We start from the raw sequence: 22,252 nt of genomic DNA on the forward strand, positions 1-22,252 counted from the left end.
ACGTGCTCTTGGGAAAAAAACACGGGTCTCTATTTTTGAAAGATATGACCGGAAGTATTACTTTTTATTCTCATTTCTTCTTTGTTCTAAATTTGTTTGCTTATTTGTTTGCTAAATATTAAATGTATTATCATTAGGGTTAACACTGGATCTATAAACAGTTCTACCCATTCTGACGCAAATCTACTCGCTTACCTGTGAGCGACTGGCCGTTACTGGGGTTTTACTTTGAAAATACAAACACGGAAGTTGCATCGATTTTTTGCGTTCACACCCGAGCCGTCTTCATCTCTCATTGGGTAGCGGTGAAATTTGAAATGCAACCCGCTCAGTGTGGCTGTAGCTGCCGAAGGATGCGGACAAAGGTTCGAAAAGCTAACAGCTAAAAAAAGGAAACGGAAAAAGAGCAGTGTGGTGGCTAAATATCACCGAAAGGCTTTTTTGTACAACGCCTCTCCAGGTATGTAGGCAACTGTTGCTTTCTGAATTTTGCAAATGGAGGAGATACACCACCTAAACTTAGACCCATCGTAATCGCCATGTTGTTTAGGCAGTGTGCGGTTAATAGAGAGTTTCGTCTTTCCGTCAGAAGAAAAGCAAAATAAGCCAGCGTGTCCAACATAAGGGCAAACACATATTTGCGTGAGCATACCAATACAGCAAGTTATCTGTTTTGGTTAAAATACTTGCAAAACTGAAAGGCAGCTAGAAAATCTAGATAATCCACGGTATTCTGTGTGGTTGAACTTTAAAATGTATTTCTTCTCAGAGGGCCTTAAATTGTAAGACACCATGGAGACTGCGGTGCTGAACCTCCAGGGCTTATATGAAAGGATGAGGACGCAAGTTGACCTTCTCAGTGAGAACATTGAACCCAGTGAGTATATCATGGCTACAGGTTCTGTTGTCTTTACCTTCTATTAATTCACACAGGCACTTCAGGCCCCTATAGACTATACTAATGCTCCCATTTCCCCCTAGACTTTATTCAGATGGCCCAAAACTTTGATGACTGCCGTCGCAAATGGCTAAAGACTGAGCATGAACTGGGGTCATGCAAAGAGATGCTGAGAAAAACGGAGACTGAGAGGGGAGCCTTGGAGGTCAAACTGAAGCATGCCCGCAACCAGGTAGACGTGGAGATACGGCGCAGACAAAAGGCTGAGACAGACTGTGAGACACTGGTAGGAAGGATGACTGGACCCTCATTGCCAACCCTTCTTTGTTGTTGGTGTCAATTTAGGCTACAGTGTGATTTCAATTGACTCATTTTTGTGTCGTGCTTGGATTTCTATGATACAGGACCGTCAAATTCAGTTGATCCGGGACCTCTTGACCTGTGAGGGATCCAGTAACAGCATCCAGTTGAGTGCAGAACAGCGCTCAGCTCTGGCTTTCCTGAACACAAACTGTCAGGCAACAACCAACCTTAATACCAGCCGGAGGTAAGTAACTCAAGATGTTTTATGTTAAATTCAAGCTGTTTAATGTAAAGCTCTTATTTCTGATCACTGATTGTTTGATTTTAAGGTACTTTCTCTTACACATGGGTACATCTAAACATTTCAGCCTTTTTATTGCATTACTACTTAGAGTTTTGAATCACCCATTAAGTTAGGTGGGACAAATGTGAGTACAAGAACAGCATTAGCTGATCTGATGCATATTTTCTGTTACTCTTGATAGACTGATGACGATAGATGAATCAGGCTCCATCTTGTCAGATATCAGCTATGACAAAACGGATGACTCTCTTGTAAGTATTTCTCTTTTACAAGTTAGAACTTGAATGTATGAAAAAAAACCTTTAATTTTTGAAAGCTTTTTTTTTTTTTTACTTTATTTTTATCACTTTGTTTCAAAGGAGCAAACATAACAGAGCAAAATAAAACTGGTCACCAGGGGTAGGTAATACAATAAAGCACACAGTTACTGTGTGCTTTATTGTATTACTGCTTTACTGTGCTATTTTATTGTTTTTTGAACGTTATTTTTATCATTGCATTTCAAAGAAGCAAACAGATTTCACAAGACAGAGCAGATCAAAACAAATCACCTGGGGTAATACATGAAGCACACAGTAGCTAGTTAAGTACATGATAGCGATTGTTTTTTGAATTAATCCCAGGGGTCTACCCACACAACTGTGGAAAATCAACAAAAGAAAATGAATGGAAGTCCAGACTAGTCCATCAAGTCCTTCCAGACCCCAGATGAAGCCAAATGTTCACGCATGAAAAAGTTGATTATGAAGAGTGCACAATGTTCAAAACTATGGTTACCACAGGAAGAATTGTCTAATATGATATAGTTATTATATAATTATCAGTCCATCTTCTCCTCATGTAAAACTGCTGTTCATATATAACAGCCATTTTAATCAATACTTCTGAAAGGTATCTCTACAAACCCTTTTCATTCCTTTTCCATTTCATACATTTCTTTTACAAGGCCAGCCACATTCTCAAATTTAGTGTCTTTAATTTATGATACTATATCTGAGCAGTAAGATTGGACTGCTGGGCATTTCCAAAATATATGATAGTGGTCAGCCAATTTATAATTACATTGTCAAATCCATGAAAATTCTCTCCACAGGCTACAACTGGAGGTGCTGACATTTATTTCACATATATTTTAGCAATCCTCATTTGTTAGTGTTATATTTGCTTCCTTCTCCCATTTAACTTTGAAATATAAGGTGAAGTGTTTCCTGAGAATTTGCATACACTAATACATTGTAGATACCAGATTGTTGTGGATGTTGTCCCTGTCGGTATCAATGAAAATAATTGAAATCTGTTAATGACATGCTCGATCTTGACAGGATTGGGATTCCTCCACTGTGAGGACAGTGCGACTCAAGAAACGAGAAAAAAGGGTGTGTTACTTCTGCTCTTTCAAATTTGAGAAGTGATGACATTGTTTTATATGTAATGGAAACGAGAGTGTTAAAGTTCCGTTTTGATTTTAGCGCTCCTCGAGAAATCATGTTGATGGTCCTCCAGTTACCTCCAAAAGGTCTCGATCAACAGGAAAAACTTCAGAGATGGTAGGTTATTTATTTAGCTCTGGATATTGCTTTCATATATCATACATGATCTTAATCATTCATCGTTTTTGTTAGCTTTGGCAACCAAATGCTGATGGCAGATTGCAGCCAAGTCTTGCAGCTCATTGCTGTGCCCTGATGTAGTTTGGCTGTATTTGGTTATTCTGACTGTTCTTATGTATTGTGACAGGGAAATGAGGCCATTGTGACAAAGACCACAGTGACTGTTCCTGCAAATGGAGGATCTGTTGAGGCAGTTTCTACCATTGAGACCGTTCCATACTGGACCCGCAGCAGGAGAAAGACTGGTAAGATGTCTGTTATGAGGTAGTATATAGCTAAAATATCTGTGGACGCTGCTTTTATATGTGGCTTATCTATGCTGGAGTTATATTCCAGCCTGCTCAAATGATTGTGCTTAGTTTCATCCAGCTAACTTTGTTCTTCAGTAAGTAAAATCATCTACTCGGCTAACAAGATAACAACATGGGGCTCTTTTGGGTTTCAGCAAAAGTAATAGCACATAATTTAATGGAAAAACAATGTTGGATGTGTTGGAAAAAAACCCTTCATTATGCAGTAGGAGTGATTCAGAACTGCACGATGAAGGTTTGTGCTATTTTACAAGCAGGTATTTATTTTCTATCTCTCCTGTTCAGCTGCCATGGAATGGGACTCTGAATCTGTCAAGTCTGAGGATGTCTTCAAGCAGCCTGCCAACCCTGAGCTAGAGATGAAAGCTGCGCCTAGTACTCCACAAAGCAATGGAGGCGTCCGCCTTCATGAGTTTGTCTCCAAAACTGTAAGAATGACATTAATGCGAAAGAACAACACTGACTGAATGTGACTAGAAAAGCACATTTTCCTTTCAGATTAAAGGAGGGTTCTCTTTATCTCCAAATTAAATATGTTTTGCCATTATACAGCAATGGCTGAAAAAGTAAAAGGGATATTTACTTATACATTTTAAGAATTGAATGTGTTAAATTATTTATTTTTTTATTGACTTAATTTAGTGTCTCTATAGCAAGGGTGCACAATTAATTTCCCCAAGGGGCCACATGAGAGACTGGGGCTATTGTGGGGACCTGCACTAACATGCTTATGAAAAGATAAAATTAATATTGAACAGAATTGAGTTCAACTTCAGATTGGTACCCCCCAAAACAATAGTCCCAGTTTCTCTTGCGGCCCCATGGGAAATAAATTACCCAGCCCTGCGCTTCAAAAAAAATGTTGGCATCCATATTGACAATGTTGTTTGCTCATTTGTATCGCTATTTATGCAGGCCATTAAACAAAGTGTCTCCGCTTCTTTAGCTGCATATATATGGTAGATAACTTCAGTCTCCTGTGGAATGTCTTTATAGGTCATTAAGCCTGAATCCTGTGTGCCCTGCGGAAAGAGGATCAAGTTTGGCAAGATTTCACTGAAGTGCAGGGACTGCAGGGTGGTCTCGCACCCCGAGTGTCGTGAGCGCTGCCCTCTACCATGCATCCCCAACCTAGGTGGCACACCAGTCAAAATTGGGGAGGTTTGTAATAAAAAATTGTACTTTTCATGTGCAGGTGGATCCACTGAAATTTAATCACAGTTCTGGCTGCTTAACCCATATCCTGTCTTTGTTTTTGTTTTTTTCAGGGTGTTCTCGCAGACTACGTCCCAGACACATCACCCATGATCCCTCCCATTGTGGTCCACTGTATCAGTGAAATCGAGCAAAGGGGACTGCATGAAGTGAGTGCTGTTTCACTGTCCTAATATTATGCAGAAATGTGAAGAACAGTAAAGCCTCAAGCCCCAGTAGTTATTTTTAATGTCTTTCCCTTAAGCTGAGACAGAGCTGTAACTAAGATTTTACAATCTGTTACTGGGAGCTTAAGTTTGTAATTGGGCTATGGAAAGGCTCCAGATCTGCTGATTGCTGTTTGACTTTGCTGCCATCTCTTCTTTCTGGGTTGTTTATTTAGCACTTGTCTTACTTGCCTTTTTTGTGCATAACTATCAATTTCATGTGAAAATTGTTGCGTTTTCCCTACCCGAGTTTCTTGCCTTTTCTGTTCTTATTAGATATCCTTTATCTTAACAAGATGAGTTGTGGACTCATCAAACTCTCTTATTTGCAGAAATTTTGCTAAAGTTAATGTGCAAATGGAGCTTAAGTCTGACTGACTGACAGATCTGCTGATACTCTGTGTGATTTCATGTGCTATTCTTTGCTATTTATCAGTAAATATTTAGTTGAACCATTTCTATGAAAGGGTGAAAGAGGAAGGCAGAAAATTAAGGAAATCAGAGCTAGCAAATGTCCTGGGGATGCTGTCTTTTGGATATTGGATTTTTTTTATTCGCATAGTACTAAATCACAGCAATAACAGAGTTAAGACACTCTATATTGAAAGATAAAGACCCTACAATAATAGAGAGAAATCCCCAACAATTGGACATTGCCTTATAAATAAGCACTTGGCAACAGTGGGATGAAAAACTCCCTTTTAACAGGAAGAAACCTCAGGCAGAATCATGGATTGGGAGGGGCAGCCATCTGACACGACCAGTTGGGAGTGATGGGGGAAGACAGGATAACTAAGGGAGAGTTCAGTCACCTGATCCAGCCCAAACTATCAGCTCTATCAAAAAAAAAAATTAAGCCTAATTCAGACTGGGAGCTTTTCCATAGAAGAGGGGCCTGGAAGGCTTTTCCTCCCAGCCCTACGAACCATAACAGCCTACAGTATAAGAGTGAAGTGCTCTGTTGGGCTTTTATGGTACTATGAGGTGTCTAAGATAAGATGGGGCCTTATTAATCAAGACCTCTTGTTTCTGGATTTTAGTACCTTGCTGCAGAGGTGCCCCTTCCTATCAAACAGTACATTACAGATAACAGCTACAGTAATTTCCCCTAGAAACAATATCAGTATAATTCAGATAAAAAACGTTTTTCCCCTTACTCAGGCTGGACTGTACCGTCTTTCTGGTGCTGAGCGCACTGTGAAGGAGCTGAAGGAAAAGTTTCTCCGTAGCAAAACTGTTCCCGTGCTCAGTAAGGTGGATGATATCCATGCCGTCACTGGCCTCCTCAAGGACTTTTTGAGGAACCTCAAGGAGCCTCTTCTCACCTTCCGCCTCAACCGTTCCTTCATGGACGCAGCTGGTAAGCGTGTGTTTACTAGTCTAGGGTTTTGGCACAAAGCAATGTCTACTTGAACTAACTGCAGTGTTGAAAGTTAAGCAATTTATCCAACACATGATTAAATACAGGTTTCATAAGTGGTTTTGCTTTACATTTGTGATTTGTTTTGATGAGTGATGGAAACCTCTGGTGGGAATTTGCCTGGAACAAAAGCAAAAGATTGATCTCTAAGTCTGTTAGCCTTTTTAGTGTTTGTTTTCTACTGTAGTCAGATGCATTTTCCTTCTAGCCGCTAATAAATCCAGAAGTCACAACACCCTATTTCTTGGTCTGTACTGAAAAAATGTGTTTTTCTTGTTTTCCCACAGAGATTTCAGATGACGACAACAGCATAGCTCTGATGTACCAAACCATTGGTGACCTGCCACAGCCCAACAGAGACACGCTGGCTTTCGTAATCCTTCACCTTCAGAGGTTTGCACCTACTCTTCTCTCACCACATAAGTCATATATACATCATGTAAAAAAAAAAAAAGAAAAGAAAAGAAAGTTTATTCTCTCTAAAAACAACATAGCAGCGCAGTTTTGGTTTGCAAGTTGCATCTTAACATCAGCTGTCTTTATGGCAGATGAAACCAAAGTTTTTGGCCATAATGCACAGCATCACATTTGGTGAAACCCAAACAGCACAAATTATGTCAGCACAAATACATCATGAAACACTGTGGGGGAAGTCTGATGATTTAGACTTGTTTTGGGCACCTTGCCAGCATGGAGTGGAGCATAAACTCCTCTTTATACCAAAGTTATTCCAGAGTCAAATGTTATGCATGCTGCCCCACAGCTAAAGCTTGGGCCAAACTGATTAATACAACAAGAACTATAAAACTAAATGGCTGAAAAAGAAGAATCAAGGTGTTGCAATGGGCCAGTCAAAGTCCAGATTTGAACCGAAATGAAATGGTGTGGCATGACGTTGAGCGCTGCAGATAAATGAATGCCCCACAAACCTCAATGAACTGAAGCAGCACCGTAAGAAGTTGGCCAGAATTCCTCCACAACGTTGTGAGAGCCTGATAAAAAGTTATTACTTCTAAGTTATTGCTGCTAAAAGTGGTTCTACAAGATATTGAATTATGGAGTATACTTAGTATTTCACAGGCTTTCAGAGTCCTGTGGTAAATTTCTTTTTCAAGCGACTGTATTTGTGCTTTGGTAGATATATTTTAACTCTAGTCTCTTTGTACCTCACCTTTATAGAATATCGATATGCATTCTCTAATTGTAATTGGGTCGAGAGAATTGCATAAACAACCTGAACTTTTTACTATATATTTATTTCTGCTGTTAAACTTAAAATGAACTTTTTTTAAAGGATGCTTTTGTTTTTACTTTTTATTATATTTATTCAAAAACATGGTGGATGCTCATTTTTAAAATGAGAAATCAGCACATGTACTGTTGTACCTGTGAGCCAAAAGCGCTGTTTGAGTTTTCTAAACTAAGTCAAAAGGCTTAAAGGCAGAGAGGGGCTGCTCCAAGGACTGTATATGATAAATGATTATTTTAAGTGGTGAATGATGCAAAATCACTTTCTGCAGGCACCAAATTAACATTTTGGAGCTGGACAAGGGCATTATAGGCCTTCTTTAAAATATCAGTGTAATCTCTCGGGAGTTATTTTCATATATATTTCATATTTCGTTGATTATACATCAGGTGGTCAATCTAATCAATTCTTTCAGAGTTGCTGACAGTTTGGACACCAAGATGGACATCAGTAACCTGTCCCGAGTTTTTGGTCCAACAATTGTGGGACATGCAGTTCCCAATCCTGACCCTATGACAATCCTACAGGATACCAAACGACAGCCTAAGGTAAGCTTGGAAGATGAGACACAGCTCTTGCATACCTGTCCTAGTGTGCACTTGTTGAGCACCTGCTGCAAAAATAAACTAAAGAAGAGCAACGGATGCCTCTCTTTAAGGTGTAGTTGCACACACTTTACAGTTGCACAGTTTCCTTTGCCTTAAACTGAAGCAATCTGAAATGCTGAGAACAGCTCTTCATCTTTTTCGATTACTCTTGGATTATTTATAACTGATTCTCTGACAAAAGTGACCATAATAAACCAAGTCTGTGGCAAACACAGTTGGCTCATTTTAATGTGTTCGCTGCAGGCATCAACAAAACATGTAATTTGCCCAGGGGTAGCCAGACTTCTTGCAGCTGTTCCCTTCATTACACTTGTTGTGGTTACAGTCTCCTTCCACATTTGCTGGTTGAATACTTTTAATGTGAAATACCAAGTTGGTGAAAGCACAAATTTATCTCAATGACACGCAGTTTTCCTGTGAATCCCTGTGAGCTGTTATTATATAGAGGTGTACCTCCACAATGTAAAGATTGTTTAATAGTTAGTGCTGGAAAAGAATGCATAAATAATTTTTAAGATGTCTTAAATCTCACAGATTATAAATGCATTATACTTTCACTAGAATTTGCAGCAAAAGCTGCCATTTCTTAAACATTTACTTAATTTTTAACATTTATAACATATTAAAGTGTTTTGTTGTTTTTTGTTTTTTTGTTTGTTTGGTTTTTAAAAAAAATCTAATTCTGATTCATTTTGCTATTTATCAGGATGACAGTGTCTGGCAACATATTTAATATAAATTATGTGGAATGGCTTAATCTAGGAGTATGAGCACACACAACAGCTGGAGGCCACACAAAATCTCCTTACAGTGTAATATTGCACAGAAGAAGAGCATAACACCATTATTTTTTTTCTATTTTTCTTTTTTCTTTTTTTAGTAACTCCCCTCGATCTTGCTTAAGGCAAGCCTAACTAGCGTAGCACGGGCGGAAGTGGATTAGGCAATACTCTGAAATAACCCTGATCTTTTTCCATTTTTTACTAATCCCTTTCTGTTCAGGTTGTGGCGCGTCTGTTGGCTCTGCCGGTGGATTTCTGGGCCCAGTTTGTGATGGCAGCAGAAAACGAGCAGCCGAACTTGGCGCATTTGATCATTGAAAATGCAAACTGCTACGCCACCCCTGAGAGAGCTGGAGGTTCGTTAAAACTTTCTTTGTTGTTGCCGTATGAGTGTGGGCGCAGTCGTTTCAACAGCCTGACATTTCATGGGAGGCTGAGATTGTAAATGTTAACTGTTTGTGATATTTCAGTGAGCATACTGGGACCTCTGACCACTCCGGAGTACCAGCTCAATAAAACCCCCTCCTCCAGCTCTCTGTCTCAGCGCATGAAGTCCTCTCTGACACCCAGGTAATCACATGAGCACAGTCCTCCCAGCCCTGCTGGCATTATAATCAATGATCTCATGATTAATTGAGAAGATAAAGCTACAAAGTGTTTTCTCTCCTAATTTACATAAATGCTGACTTCTTCTGACTATCATATAACTTAATCTACTGTGTAATATCTCATTATCATTCATCAGCTCTGTTTTATTGACTATAGCTCCTAATTAATAATTCCATCATGTTTTTTTTAATGTATGCTGTTTGTTGCAGATTTGGGTCAAAGAGCAAATCAGCAGTGGGATTTTCTCGCCAAGGAAAGTTCTTTTCTTCTCCGCTCCTCAAATAATATCAAAGCAGCTGCATTTAATCCTTTATTCTTACTGCAATAACAGCGACTAGTTTGTTTTATGAATAACATTTAATTGCGTCTATAAACACCTCCAATGTAGTCTTCCTCTGCATTCTTAAAAATTCTGTTTCTGAATGTTAGTTTTTATTGTTTTCTTTTGTTTGTTTTTAACATTTGTAAAATGGGATTTTTTTTTTATTTTTTATTTTTAAAACAACTAGTTTTTTCTGTCTGTGCACACATGTGTCTTTAGGACTGTTGCTCCTAATAAATGTCCAGAGTGGCATTCTCATTTCAGATGACAACACACGAAAATGCACTGTCTATTCACTCTTAGATAAGTGTGCTCATAGATGAAAATATGTACTGTATATGAACAGTTTTATTGTGACCTGCTTCTAAATGTAATTGTTTCCCTTTAATAGTTTTTCAGCTCATGTGTCACTCAGAAGTTGAGAAACTTATTTTTTTTTTATTATTATTATTTTTTGGTATTTTATTCTAGGTTAGAGTTGATTGTGTGGCTGATGTTTGTATTTCATTTGTTTTTATTTAGATTGTCTTCATCCCACAGTATTTTGTTTAGTGAATATAATTTAGAAGTGTGCATACCCTTTCCTTCTTGCTTAATAACAAACTGTAGTAATAAGAACTCAATGAAGACTTTTCAACCAGATCTACTTGGTCATCGTCTGCAAGCTTCACTAGGTGTGGATCGTTTTAGTAAATGTCAATGATCTCATTGTCATTGAAAGGCAACAAAGCTTTTACCAGGAGCTTTGGTCACTGGTTTGCGCTGCAGGCTGTAGCCTCTGCTGCACCAGACCCTTTGGTGTTTATTGATCTGTGTAATATTTGTACTGTGGGAGGTTGCTTAAAAGCAGTCCTGCACAAAAGGCAATTACAGTGGGCTATTAGCCTGTCCAATTACTGGGGCATTATTTGATAAACTATAATCACGCAGTTTGAACAAAAATCCACTATCTGAATTTCATATAAAATACATTTACAAAAATGTCTCCTGTCCTTTCTGTGAATGTTTTGTGTAGCTTCTTTACATTTTGAAAAGTAATCAGTAAAGAAGGGTGCAATCCCATTTAGTCTACTTTAATATCATTATGTGGGATCATCCTGAAAGGAAGGCTAAAGCTGGTTGAGTAGGAGATTCATATTGCCGAAATCCAGTGGAGAGGCTTGTGCTCCCATCGTTAAGATGATTAGGTGTACTAAGAGCCAATTATTTTTTTGATTTTGTATTGTTGCAACCAATAATATTGCTGATGTGAGGACTCCATATTTGGATTTTAAGTCTTAAGAGAAACATCGGGAAACCTCAAGAAAAATTCTAACTCCTGTAACTGATACCACCTCCTCTGATGACTGATGGTATTTCCACTTTGATGCCCATTAACATGTTTCACTCTTAATGCCAATAACGCCTGAATAACTCAAAATTATTACCAGCACTCAAAGTAGAAACATTGAATGTAAAAACAGAGGTGACTTTATGCTCAACAAAAATGTATATATTCAGATATTGATCAAAGCCCCAACAAAATATTTAACATGACTTTTATGTAGATGGTGTATGTGAAAAATTTACATTTAAAAATTGCAGACACCAAAAGTAAATTACAAAAAACCTCACTCATTTTCAGTGATTTGAACGTGCGTAGCTTCTTTGTGAGAGGTAACTCTTGTTCAGTGTTCAAACATAAAAGTGACATCAAAATTTAGGGAGTGGCCACAGAAGGGGGGTATTTTTCACATAGTTCTGGAAGGCAGGGTCAGATCCCCACTTCTTCATGGCCTGCTTTTCTAAGATGGGGATACCGCTGACGTAACGTAGCAGGAACCAGACGAATAGAGGGGAGACCACACTGAGATACTGGGAACCCTGCATCGCTGAGGAGGCTGAGAGCCAGAGACCTGACCACTGCAGGATTTCTCCAAAGTAGTTAGGATGTCTACTGTAAGCCCAGAGTCCACTCTGGATGAACTTCCCCTGGAGGTGAGAAAGTAAATTGGACACTACAGTTACAACACTCGGTGAGTGAGACATTAATACAGTTTAGGGTTATCCTCACTTACAGCATTATCTGGGTCACGCTTGAAAACCCACTTCTGCTGGTCAGCAATAGCTTCTGTAGCAAAGCCAAGGCCCCAAATGGTCCAGCCAATGTAGTCCCTCGTTCCCAGAGGCACATTTTGCTTCTCACTGTTCAGCATGAGGGTGGGCAGGAGGGTCATAAATACCCACACAGCTGAAAGAATGGAGGAAAAAATGTATGATTTTCAAACAGCATAACCTTAATACTTCCATAAAATAAATATAACTGTAACCTACAGCTCTTGCCTAGAATAAATACATATAAAGAGCCAGAAACTAGACAGTGATTTATTTGTGCAAAGTCTCCCTTCACTTGGGTGCAGTTGGTCAAGGACTCTGGTAACAAGAAAGAGGTGTTTACATTACTTCCAAGTACCTTGAACAGTCCAATACACAAAGAATGTCCCAGGGCTGTCTCTAACATTGTTAAACCTGCGATCATGACCGTCCTTTAAGATCCGCATGAAGAGGAATGTCCCCAGCCTGCAGAAAAAACATACTTAAAGTCTTTTCACATTAACCAGGCCATTATTCATTAACTTGAGTTACCTGGCTTTAAAGTCTCACATGCATTAGTTCCTCTGACCTTACCAATGACCCTCTAGGACTAAAATTACACAAAACTCTGATAAAAAAAAAAAAAACATAACCTGCTCATATCTCTGTTTAGTATTCTAGCGTAGCAGAGCGGTCAAGAGGTGTTTGGCACTTGGCATCAATACTGACTGCCTTACCTGAGTCCCCATGCTGTTACCAACCCTGTCTGCACCTTCTGCCGGGTATGACTGGCCCCTCCCCAGATACGACTCAGGTGTGCAAGTAGTATAAATGTGCCAGAGCCTGAAAATTTAGAAAAAGAGAGACAGAGTTGTAGAGTGAGGGTGGTTTGAAAGTGGGCACGGCTGGTGGCTGTACTTGTTGCAGACTAAGGTGTGTCAGATAAATCTTTTACTCAGGATACTGCAGGCAATTGGTTCCAAAGTTCAAGGGTACAAATACACAGGAGAACAGCGCGGAGTTGGAAAACCAGAAGAAGACGAGTAAAAGAGAAGTGTCAAGGTGATTAATCTGGGATTTCTTTTTTCTAATTCCGTCACTGGCGTGGGCAGGTAAGCAACGTCAGTCTATATCTGACAAATGTTTGAGAACTAACTTTAGGCAGACTATGTTCATTTCTATACTTCCTTATTGATTGTGAGCGTACGTTTTTTTAATAGATATCACAGGCAGATTCAAAGTCACACCAGGCTGCAACTAACATTTATTTTTTAATAATCTGTACATCTTAGTTATTTTCTCAGTTAGAAAGTTTGTAATGTGTGGTATTGATAATAATATGGGCTACATGATGCTGTATTAACCTGCACAAAACCCAATGACATTCAGTTTTCTTTCAAATGAAAAAATGATGACCCCCCCCCCCCCCCCCCCCCCTAAAATTAGGTAACTATATGTAGAAGTACAAAGTAAAATCTATTCAATTATCAGAATAAGTGCAGTGAAATTTGCTGTAAACTGGCTTACTGACTCATTGGGTAATTCTGTCAGCTGTGGCGTGCAGTAACGAAATGCAAAAATGATAAATATGACACTAATATCTCCCTACAGCCATATGAAATACTGTTAAGCTTTCTCTCTGTCTCTCTCTCTTTTAACCACTGCATGATTAAAACTAATTATAAATTGTTTAATGGGGGCCCTTAAAAAGCGCCCTTTTTGATTCAACCCAGGATAGCTGTGCACGCCCCTGCTGACACATGCGCCTGTTAAGCCGGAGGAGGAGCTCCTTCCGCGCTGTTTCACAACAAAGCTGTTTTAGATAATGCAGGTTTTGTAATGATCAGTCTTTTTTTAAGTGCAAAACACGCTTTTACAAATTAAATCAGTCTACACGGATCAGATATATCGACTGTTCCCCCTCTAGATGTATTTCGCTTTCAGTCGAGTCGAGTTCGAGCACTTTTTAGTTGCAGTTCACTGACAGACAAGCAAAGCTGCAAAAGCAGTCAGTACAGGGTCGCAAATTACTGTTTAGGAAACGGTTTTTCAGATTACCTGCCAAGTCATAAAACTTCTCGGTTTTGAAAGCCGCAGCCAGAGCCCAGCCAGCCCACTGGATGCCCAGGTCGGTGATGGCACATTTGGCCAGAATGCTCCCCATGATCATGTCCTGCAGCTCGGCGAGTAGCAAGGGAATCTGCGACTCTGTCATAAGACCACTCCTCCTACGTCAAAAGTAATAAAAACACTCCGTGTAGGCGAAAGTTCACCAATATCACACTGCTGGAAGTGGGTTGCCGCAGGGATTTCTGGGTATTGTCGTTCTAAGAGGTGATGTAAGCAAGTAAGCTGCTGCCCTATATGGAAGACTCGGAGTGCCAAACGAGTTAAGCCAATGCATTAATAAATAATTAATTACATTTGACATAATAAATTAGTTAGATACAATGTTAATTAGATATCAATTTAATTTATTTAAATCATTTCACAAGTTAGTTAGTTATTTCTGACGCAGTTAGTATGAATTAAATGCATTTATTTAATTCATTTTGTCACTTGAGGCCTTCTATAATCCCCCAGTGGAATCAGGGGCGTTTCCAGGATTTTTTCAAAAGGCCCAGAAAAGTCAAGAGTCCTCAGAGAGCACAACTTCCCCCGAAGGGCAACACTAAACACTAAAACATTGAGTTTTACAATACGATGATGTCAACTTGTGACGAAGCAGGGTGTCAGACTGGAAAAATGCGAAGTGCATTTTATTCTCTCCATGCCCTTTCATATTCAATACATTTCCTTGAAATTATTTTTCAAGGTCAACTTTGACCTTAAGTGCTAACAATGAAGGTCAAGGTAAAATACTAACCCTAGGTACTCATATCACCAAGGCCTAGTCTATTGTTGTGAAGTTTGAAGACATTTTAAAAGTTTTTACTCATTTTCACGTTGCTTGTGACCTTGACACAATTTTCACCAACATTAAATCAGCTTGAGCTGTTATTGGTATTTACTGTCACAAAGAAGTTAAACATTATATCTTGGAAACCGTGATACATTAATGTGTATGTGACTTAAATGCTGCTGCTGGAGATTATTTTAATGACTTGTTGCTCTGTCTGCTGACACACAGACTCAGCTTTGTATTGGCCACTATTGTTTATTTGCAAAAACTGTTCACACTTTAGCACTGTGGGTTTTTTTTTTTCCAGTCGTGCACATTGTGACAAGCCTGCACTGCCATGTGTACTCAGGGTTAGATTTCTCAGTTGGTTTCCAGCTATTGTCTGTGCTTCCATCCTGCGTTGGTGCCAGCATGCTGCTGCATAAGTAGAAAAGACTTATTAGTCCATGTGCAACAGCTGTCCCAGTCAGCCTCTCCTCTGCAGTGAACCTTGAACTTCCTGCTTCACCTCTCCCGCCACAGCTGAGCCAAAACCAGAACCACACCCTGCAGCCACACTTATATACAATAGCTTTATTTATATGTGGCTCCTGCCAATGCAGCAAGGGTCCTGCAATTTAGTTTTAGGTTGATTTATAGTGCTTAACAAATTTATTCTACCACCCAATGTAAGGTTAATGTCACAGTAATTTACTTGCATCTACTTGATGTAAACTAACAGTATTGGTATTTACTAAAATCCTTTTTAATGCTTCTTTAATGGTTAGACTATTATTATGTGAAAGTTCTTTAATACAAGTGACATTTAAATTATAATTTTTGACAGATTTAAAAAATATTTGCATTTGTAGTTATTCAAATTCTAATAAAAAGGCACATGGTCAATGATCTGTTAAAACAAAAAATTGCAGAGGCACATCAGACTTGCACATAAGGCCATAAAAAGGAAGTAATATTGAAAAACTGTACTTAAAGTACTCGAGTAAATGCGCTTAGTTACAATCCAAACCTCTCTCTATCAGTGTTTTCACTCAGCAGTGTTGTGAGGTTATTCTTTGTTCCAGACACAGTAGTAATTCATGTCCACCAAAAATGTTTGGTGCATTGTAGTGTAGTTTCTCCAGAGAGGTAAACTCGCAGAATCTAAAACCCGCCATCAAGGCTTTTCTCGTCCAATGGGTTTGGTGGGTGTGGGGCAATCACACTTTACAGGGTGTCATTGCCAACCTGTGCCATCCCTTTAGAGGTAACTCTGCCTCCTACATTTTCAGAAACTCCCACAATATTCTTGGGTCTACCTTTCTACAGTGAAGTCAAGTGCCAAATAACAGTACTTCAGCTGTTTTGTGATAATAAAAAAAAGAAGACAATGCATGAATGTTTAACTAATTGTCCCACACAATATAAAACATTGTGTCTTTGTTCCACATTTAGTCTGTTGGTTTCTTTTTACTAATGCAAGTGTCATCAGTGTGTGTTGCCTACAAATACGGCTAGGAATTAAATGTATCCTGTATCGTTCTATTAACTGTAGTTATGCACATTTTAAACCTGATTTTACCTATTTTATTCTCTTATATTAATACTACATTGGTGTGCATTAATTTTCCAACCTGTGATTTTCATCTTGTGTGTTTCCATCACTTGTAATCACTTGAATTGCATTTAATTTGTATGGAAGGTGCAACAAATTGAAATTAATACTGTGATATAACAGCCACAAAGGTAACAATGTAATGTAACAAAGGCAAAATATATTTGAACCAGACATTCTGCAGAAGTACACCAAGTAATTGTGATGTTGCAGGACAGTATTGTGATATTTATTTTTCTCTTTTTCCTCTTAGGAATAAACACAGACAAGACAAAATATGGCAGACAAGACAAGTCCGAGAGGCAATTCTGGTGACTTTGCTAAAAAAGTCCAAAGACAGCTGAGCAGAGGCAAAGAAAAGGTACATAGTCTGCAAGTTCTTGTTTCCCCTATGGCAAGAAAGACAAATTTATTGCCATTTAATTGCTGTTTCTTTGAGATTTAGCTTTTTTCTGTGCTTTATCTGCAGGTAATGCAAAGGCTGGGAAAGTCAATGGAGACCAGAGATGACCTTTTTGAATATTGTCTCCAAAACTTTAGTGACCAGCAGGTAATCATCCCCCAGCATTGTTTTTATTATGGGAGTTGAAAAAGACTTTGAGCAGAAAGTTTCTCATATCTGTCTTAACACATTTTGCAGTATATGCAAACACATGGTTGTTGAGTAAAAGCAGTGAATCAAACATCATAAAAGTTAATAAAGGTAAGCAAGATAATCATGTGTATACTTATGCTTTATTTGCAGACTGATGGGAACCGAATATACAAGGACTTGAGGGTCTACGTTAATGCAGTTAGAGGTGACAATAGTCTTTGTTTGAAGATGCTGTAGAACTGTGGATTTGTGCCCTCTGCAGGTCTCAAATAGTCGATTCTGCTTTATACAGACATGCGTGAAGCTTCAAGACGCCTTTCCCAGTCTCTGTTTGATGTTTATGAGTCTGACTGGGCTGGAGAGGAAGATTTAGGAGCCATTGTTGAGGTCAGTGGTACTAAAAAAAAAAGACCTATTGCAGCACATTTTAATTCCACAAGTGCAAAAACAGCGAAATGCATGCAACACCAGGGAAATAAGACCCCATATTTTCCCCCTTGTTATGCATAATTAATGCAATATTTATGCTGTACTTGTGATGCAGGGGGAGGACCTCCTGTGGAATGACTACGAGGTGAAGCTATTAGACCAGGCCGTGCGCACCATGGAGTCCTACGTGAGCCAATTCCCTGATGTCAGGGTAAGGCAAACAAGTATGCAAGCAAACATAAGTCAATATGGAGACAGACAAAGAGCCTGAGAGCAAATGCACAAAACTAAGTTAAGACAAACATGTACTATAATTCACTTACATATACATAGACAATATGTATGACTCTGTTTTGCTCCATTGTAAAAACTGTAGGACAAAATTGCCAAGAGGGGAAGAAAGCTGGTTGACTACGACTCCTCCCTTCACCAGCTAGAGGCACTGCAGACTGCGAAAAAGAGGGATGATGTCAAGATAAGCAAGGTAATTAGAATAACATCAATATCTCTTTGTAATCAACCCTAATTTGTTATAACACATGCATTGAAATTGACTTGCTTTTTCATTCTGCAGGCAAAAGAAGAGATGAATACTGCCAAAGTTATCTATGAGGGGATCAATAACGATCTGAAAGAGGAGCTCCCAGTTCTCTTTGACAGGTCTGACAGTACATATTTATTCTATCAGAATGAATATGAAGATTATTCAGTATTGGATATTATTCAAATATTAACTGAATTTGCAACAATTTATCTTTTTTAAAACACGTTACTTGTCAATGTTTGTCTCCTTTAGTCGTATTGGATGCTACGTAGCTGTCTTCTCAGCTGTGTCAAATTTACGTGACATCTTCTACAAGGAAACGAGTACGGTATGTTTGCTCTCTTATGTGTGACCCAATATTGATTGTTCTGAGTTTTTGGTTTTAACCATCCATCTTCTATTTTAGCTCAATCAAGATCTACAAAATGTGATAAAGGAGCTGCAGGCTCAGCATCCAGACAAAGCATTTGCTGTAAAGGGATTGTCCCGGTGAGAGTTTTTTTAATTCTTAACTTTAGAGCTTGAAGGCAATTTCCAAATGAAAAACATTTTTAATTTCTCATTACAGTTTCAGAAAAATGTGGAAATTACCCGCCATAGTCACATCCGTGTCTTCCCCTAGAGTAATAATACAAGCAGCATTTTCTTTTAATTATTACTTTTGCAGATTCAGAAAGCATTTAATTGTGCTTTATGGCTAAATGCACTGTTGTTATAAAGCTTTATTCATTTGTGAATTGGTCCACCATATTCTGGCAATACTCCACAGTACTGAACTGAATTCTTATCTCTATAATTTGATCTTTCTCTATCTCACTCCCTCTCTCTCACTATATATTCCAGGTATGGCTCACTGAAAAGACGAAGTCTGATCTCTCCAAAGGCTTGGAAGGCCAGCTTTTCTGAGGTTCACAGGAGCTTCAGTCCTAGAACGAGCCAGCGGTTTAGTTTCAGATCCCCGGAAAAACCTCAACACAGCACCTTGTCCAGAGAAGGCAGCATGCTTAGAGGGTCTTTAGTCGAGTCCAGGGAACTGGATGTAGGGTCGTACCAAAGTGAGGTCCACAGCCCTTCTGCACAGGAAGATGCTGTAGAGAGTGCATCAGGAAGTGAGCTGAAGTCGGGAGACAACAACAATCAAGTTGAAGGAGAAAAGGCTGTGAAAGAAGAAGAGCCTAAGCCGCCCATAGAATCGGAAAATAAAGGAGATGGAAAAAAAGATCTACCAAGTGCAAGCAGCTCTGAACAAAATAACTCCTATGAATCAGATAGCTTGGAGCTCCAGCTGTCTGCAGCAGACAATGGCCCACTGCACATTGAAGAGACGGACGACAGCCCGGTAACCCTCGAAACTCCAAAACTGAACAGACTGGAGAATGGTGACGCTTCTGGCTTGAATTCTGACGCCAAGGATCTGAGCATTCCTCAGAAGGTTTGTCACTCGAGTAGCACACATGTGGTGCAGCTGTCCTTTTTGTTATGCATATTGTGTCATAGCTCTCTTTTTTTTTGGGTGTGCTATGTAGGATGTCCCTGCAGAGAAAGAGATATCCTCGAACTCAAAAAACACAATGGTTTAAAGTTTTCATAATAAAACAAAAGGTTTGTGCGTTTCATTTTGTTCTACAAGATGCCATATTATTATTTCTCTTCTTTCTTTGTCTGCGTTTCTTCATTTGACTCACTTTATCATCAACCTTTGAACGCCAGAACCAAACAGCGCCGAACTGACTGAAGTCAACAGCTGCAGAAGAAAGGAAAAAAAAGACAGGGCGACAGTTGCAACTGACAAGTTCAACTGCGATTTCACGACTGACAAACTGTTGCTGTTAGTTTTCTTATTTATCTTTTAAGGAAATCAACTTTACATATATATTGGTGTCTTTGGGAAAAGCTATATTTTCATAAACTCACTCACTGCATTATTAAAGCAAATACATTTTAAAATGAGGGATTTATACAACTAATGCTAGCAAAGACAGAAGCTCTACATAGGTTTACACTGCTAAAAAGATACTGACCACAGAATGGTTAATCTACACAGATATGATATGTTTCTGTCTCTGTGTAAATGTGAAGAGAATGCCACTCCACTCTTATTTTGGAACCAACAAGGAGGCGTTTTAATCATTCTAGCCTTTTAGTCTGTTTTATTATTTCTTTTTATTTGTTTTTGATTAGATTTTATTAATTATGCTTGCAGTGTGAGGACAAACTTTGTAATTCTGAAAAATAATCATAGTTCAAATTTTGTTTATACTAAAGCTTTTTGGGTTATTCGATGTATATGTGCACAGGATATAAGAACATTGTGTAAACGGCAATAAAAACTGGGTAATGTCACCATTTTGTCTCTCTGTTAGTAGATGTTTAAGATGATGGGGTGGAAAATGGTGAGCGCTCACTCAGCCTGGACTTCAGTACTCATCAGCAGTGTTGGTCAAGTTACTTGAAAAAAGTAATCAGTAATTAATTACTGATTACTTCCCCAAAAAAGTAATCCCGTTACTTTACTGATTACTTATTTTCAAAAGTAATTAATTACTTAGTTACTTAGTTACTTAGTTACTTTTTAAAAACATGATTTACAACCTGAATAGGCGATAAAGTGATAGATCTTTCAGCCCAATTCTACTTTTTCTACATAATCCATCATACAAAATGTAATCGAATGGAAAAGTCTCTTTTTAAAACTTGTTTTGTTAGTTTTAATCTTTTAACTTTATGCATGAAGCAAAATTTTAATTATATGCACCATTCTCTGACTGGAAGGAATTAGTTTAACATTTAAACCTATTTTCTGCACATTCCAGCACATCATATATATATATATATATATATATATATATATATATATATGTGTGTGTTTACACTCACTCTTTCAGATGCAAGTAAAACACAGCAGAAAATAAATAAAGTCAAAGACTAGCGGTCCTTTTGCTCTATTTTCACCTGTAAAGCAGGAGTAGGGTAGGCGGAGGGTTATCCTGGTGCAGGTGTGCAGCGGTCAGTGGAAGGATACGGCAGTTTCTCTGTGAGTTTCCCATTACGTCGTAGCTACTCGGTGCTTGCTTGGAAGTTTAGGGGTTTTTTCGCTGTAAAAAGAAGTTTTCTTCCCACGCACAACGGACACTAATGTTTTTGTCACTTTTTACGGAATCAAACTCAAAATAAGGTCAGTACTTCCACGCTTTAAACGCTGCACGCTCATACATACCGCACTCGATATATGATCCATTGTTGATCTGCACACAGCTGTTGTCACACACGTCGCACTCGCTTACGTCACTGTCATGAGACATTCTCGCAAGAAAATCACGGTTTTAGTAACGCAGTAACGCAGCGTTCCTACGGGAAAGTAACGGTAATCTAATTACCGTTTTTGCAATAGTAATCCCTTACTTTACTCGTTACTTGAAAAAAGTAATCAGATTACAGTAACGCATTACAAGTAACGCGTTACTGCCCATCTCTGCTCATCAGATGTATACAAATTGCTTGCTTAATGATTTGACTGTCATGACAAATTATCTGTGAAATAACATAATTGATTAGACAGTATTGGAAAGGTTTGATTATATATACACACGTTTTAGCTTATGTTTCTTTTATTATAACGAAACAACATGAAGGGACAGCTTCCTGAAATTTCTCGTGGTCATCTGAGCCCAGTGTATGTCTCACTTCTTGATGTGGAACGACAGTTTTGTTTTCAGTTAGACAGCTGCTAACTTACTTACTGGATTTTACTGGTGACCGTTACACATGACAAATGAATGCTTACGTGTAAGAACGCTTACCAAGCGCAACTACATCTACAGAGGTTTTCAATCTGGCTATTTCGGCTTAAGATTGTTCCTGCTGTATGTGCAAACAATGTGAACTTTGTCACATATTTAAATAATCTGTCATGACTCAGTCCCCCATATTTATGCATAATGTAAAATAAAATTGCTTTTAAGGAGATACACCTACACCTATGTAATAAAGAACCCCAGACATAACTAGGATTCTGTATTACATAGATTTCTACACTAGGGCCAGCTAACCAAGGCCATCTTTGTCACAAGTAAAATTATGTTCAGGATTAGTAAAATATTTTTAGAATACATGTTGTCATAAGAATTTTTTATTTTGTTTTTTACTTCACTTAACACGATGTATGTTCTAGCATTCTTTAAGAATTAAAACAATGTTAAATACTACTACTACTACTACTACTACTACTAATAATAATAATAATAATGACCCAAATGTATTTCAACAGCTAATAGTTTA

The 22,252-nt window shown here is 38.5% G+C and overlaps 3 protein-coding genes across 4 annotated transcripts; 2 read left to right on the forward strand and 1 right to left on the reverse strand.

The window, feature by feature from the left end:
- Positions 1-159: 159 nt before the first annotated feature.
- Positions 160-10,812, forward strand: racgap1 (Rac GTPase activating protein 1). Of its 2 annotated transcripts, none has more exons than XM_087834301.1 (17): positions 160-468; positions 770-877; positions 982-1,184; positions 1,303-1,445; positions 1,687-1,756; positions 2,828-2,881; positions 2,975-3,052; positions 3,243-3,360; positions 3,712-3,854; positions 4,423-4,587; positions 4,695-4,790; positions 6,009-6,207; positions 6,555-6,660; positions 7,932-8,064; positions 9,127-9,262; positions 9,377-9,476; positions 9,725-10,812. In XM_087834301.1, the coding sequence occupies exons 2-17, from the start codon at positions 793-795 to the stop codon at positions 9,798-9,800; spliced, it is 1,905 nt and encodes a 634-aa protein (XP_087690427.1). In that variant the 5' UTR covers positions 160-468; positions 770-792; the 3' UTR covers positions 9,801-10,812. The 2 variants fall into 2 exon arrangements, with proteins under 2 accessions (XP_087690427.1, XP_087690426.1); XM_087834300.1 differs by having other exon boundaries at positions 161-460.
- A 549-nt stretch (positions 10,813-11,361) lies between these two features.
- On the reverse strand, positions 11,362-14,215 carry si:ch211-210c8.6 (uncharacterized). The gene is made up of 5 exons (XM_006794066.3): positions 13,969-14,215; positions 12,648-12,753; positions 12,290-12,396; positions 11,895-12,067; positions 11,362-11,808 (listed from the first exon to the last, which is right to left on the reverse strand). Exons 1-5 carry the CDS (start codon positions 14,123-14,125, stop codon positions 11,530-11,532), a joined length of 822 nt encoding a protein of 273 aa, XP_006794129.1. The 5' UTR covers positions 14,126-14,215; the 3' UTR covers positions 11,362-11,529.
- bin2a (bridging integrator 2a) lies at positions 12,783-20,291 on the forward strand. Its single transcript, XM_087834302.1, has 13 exons — positions 12,783-13,022; positions 16,660-16,767; positions 16,876-16,956; positions 17,152-17,206; positions 17,294-17,388; positions 17,546-17,641; positions 17,807-17,914; positions 18,005-18,090; positions 18,227-18,302; positions 18,381-18,463; positions 18,818-19,406; positions 19,501-19,576; positions 19,685-20,291. Exons 2-12 carry the CDS (start codon positions 16,684-16,686, stop codon positions 19,552-19,554), a joined length of 1,407 nt encoding a protein of 468 aa, XP_087690428.1. The 5' UTR covers positions 12,783-13,022; positions 16,660-16,683; the 3' UTR covers positions 19,555-19,576; positions 19,685-20,291.
- The last annotated feature ends 1,961 nt before the right edge of the window (positions 20,292-22,252 follow it).

This window comes from Neolamprologus brichardi, chromosome 20 (assembly GCF_056152115.1).
Source record: "Neolamprologus brichardi isolate AB-2024 chromosome 20, ASM5615211v1, whole genome shotgun sequence".
Lineage (NCBI taxonomy): Eukaryota > Metazoa > Chordata > Actinopteri > Cichliformes > Cichlidae > Neolamprologus > Neolamprologus brichardi.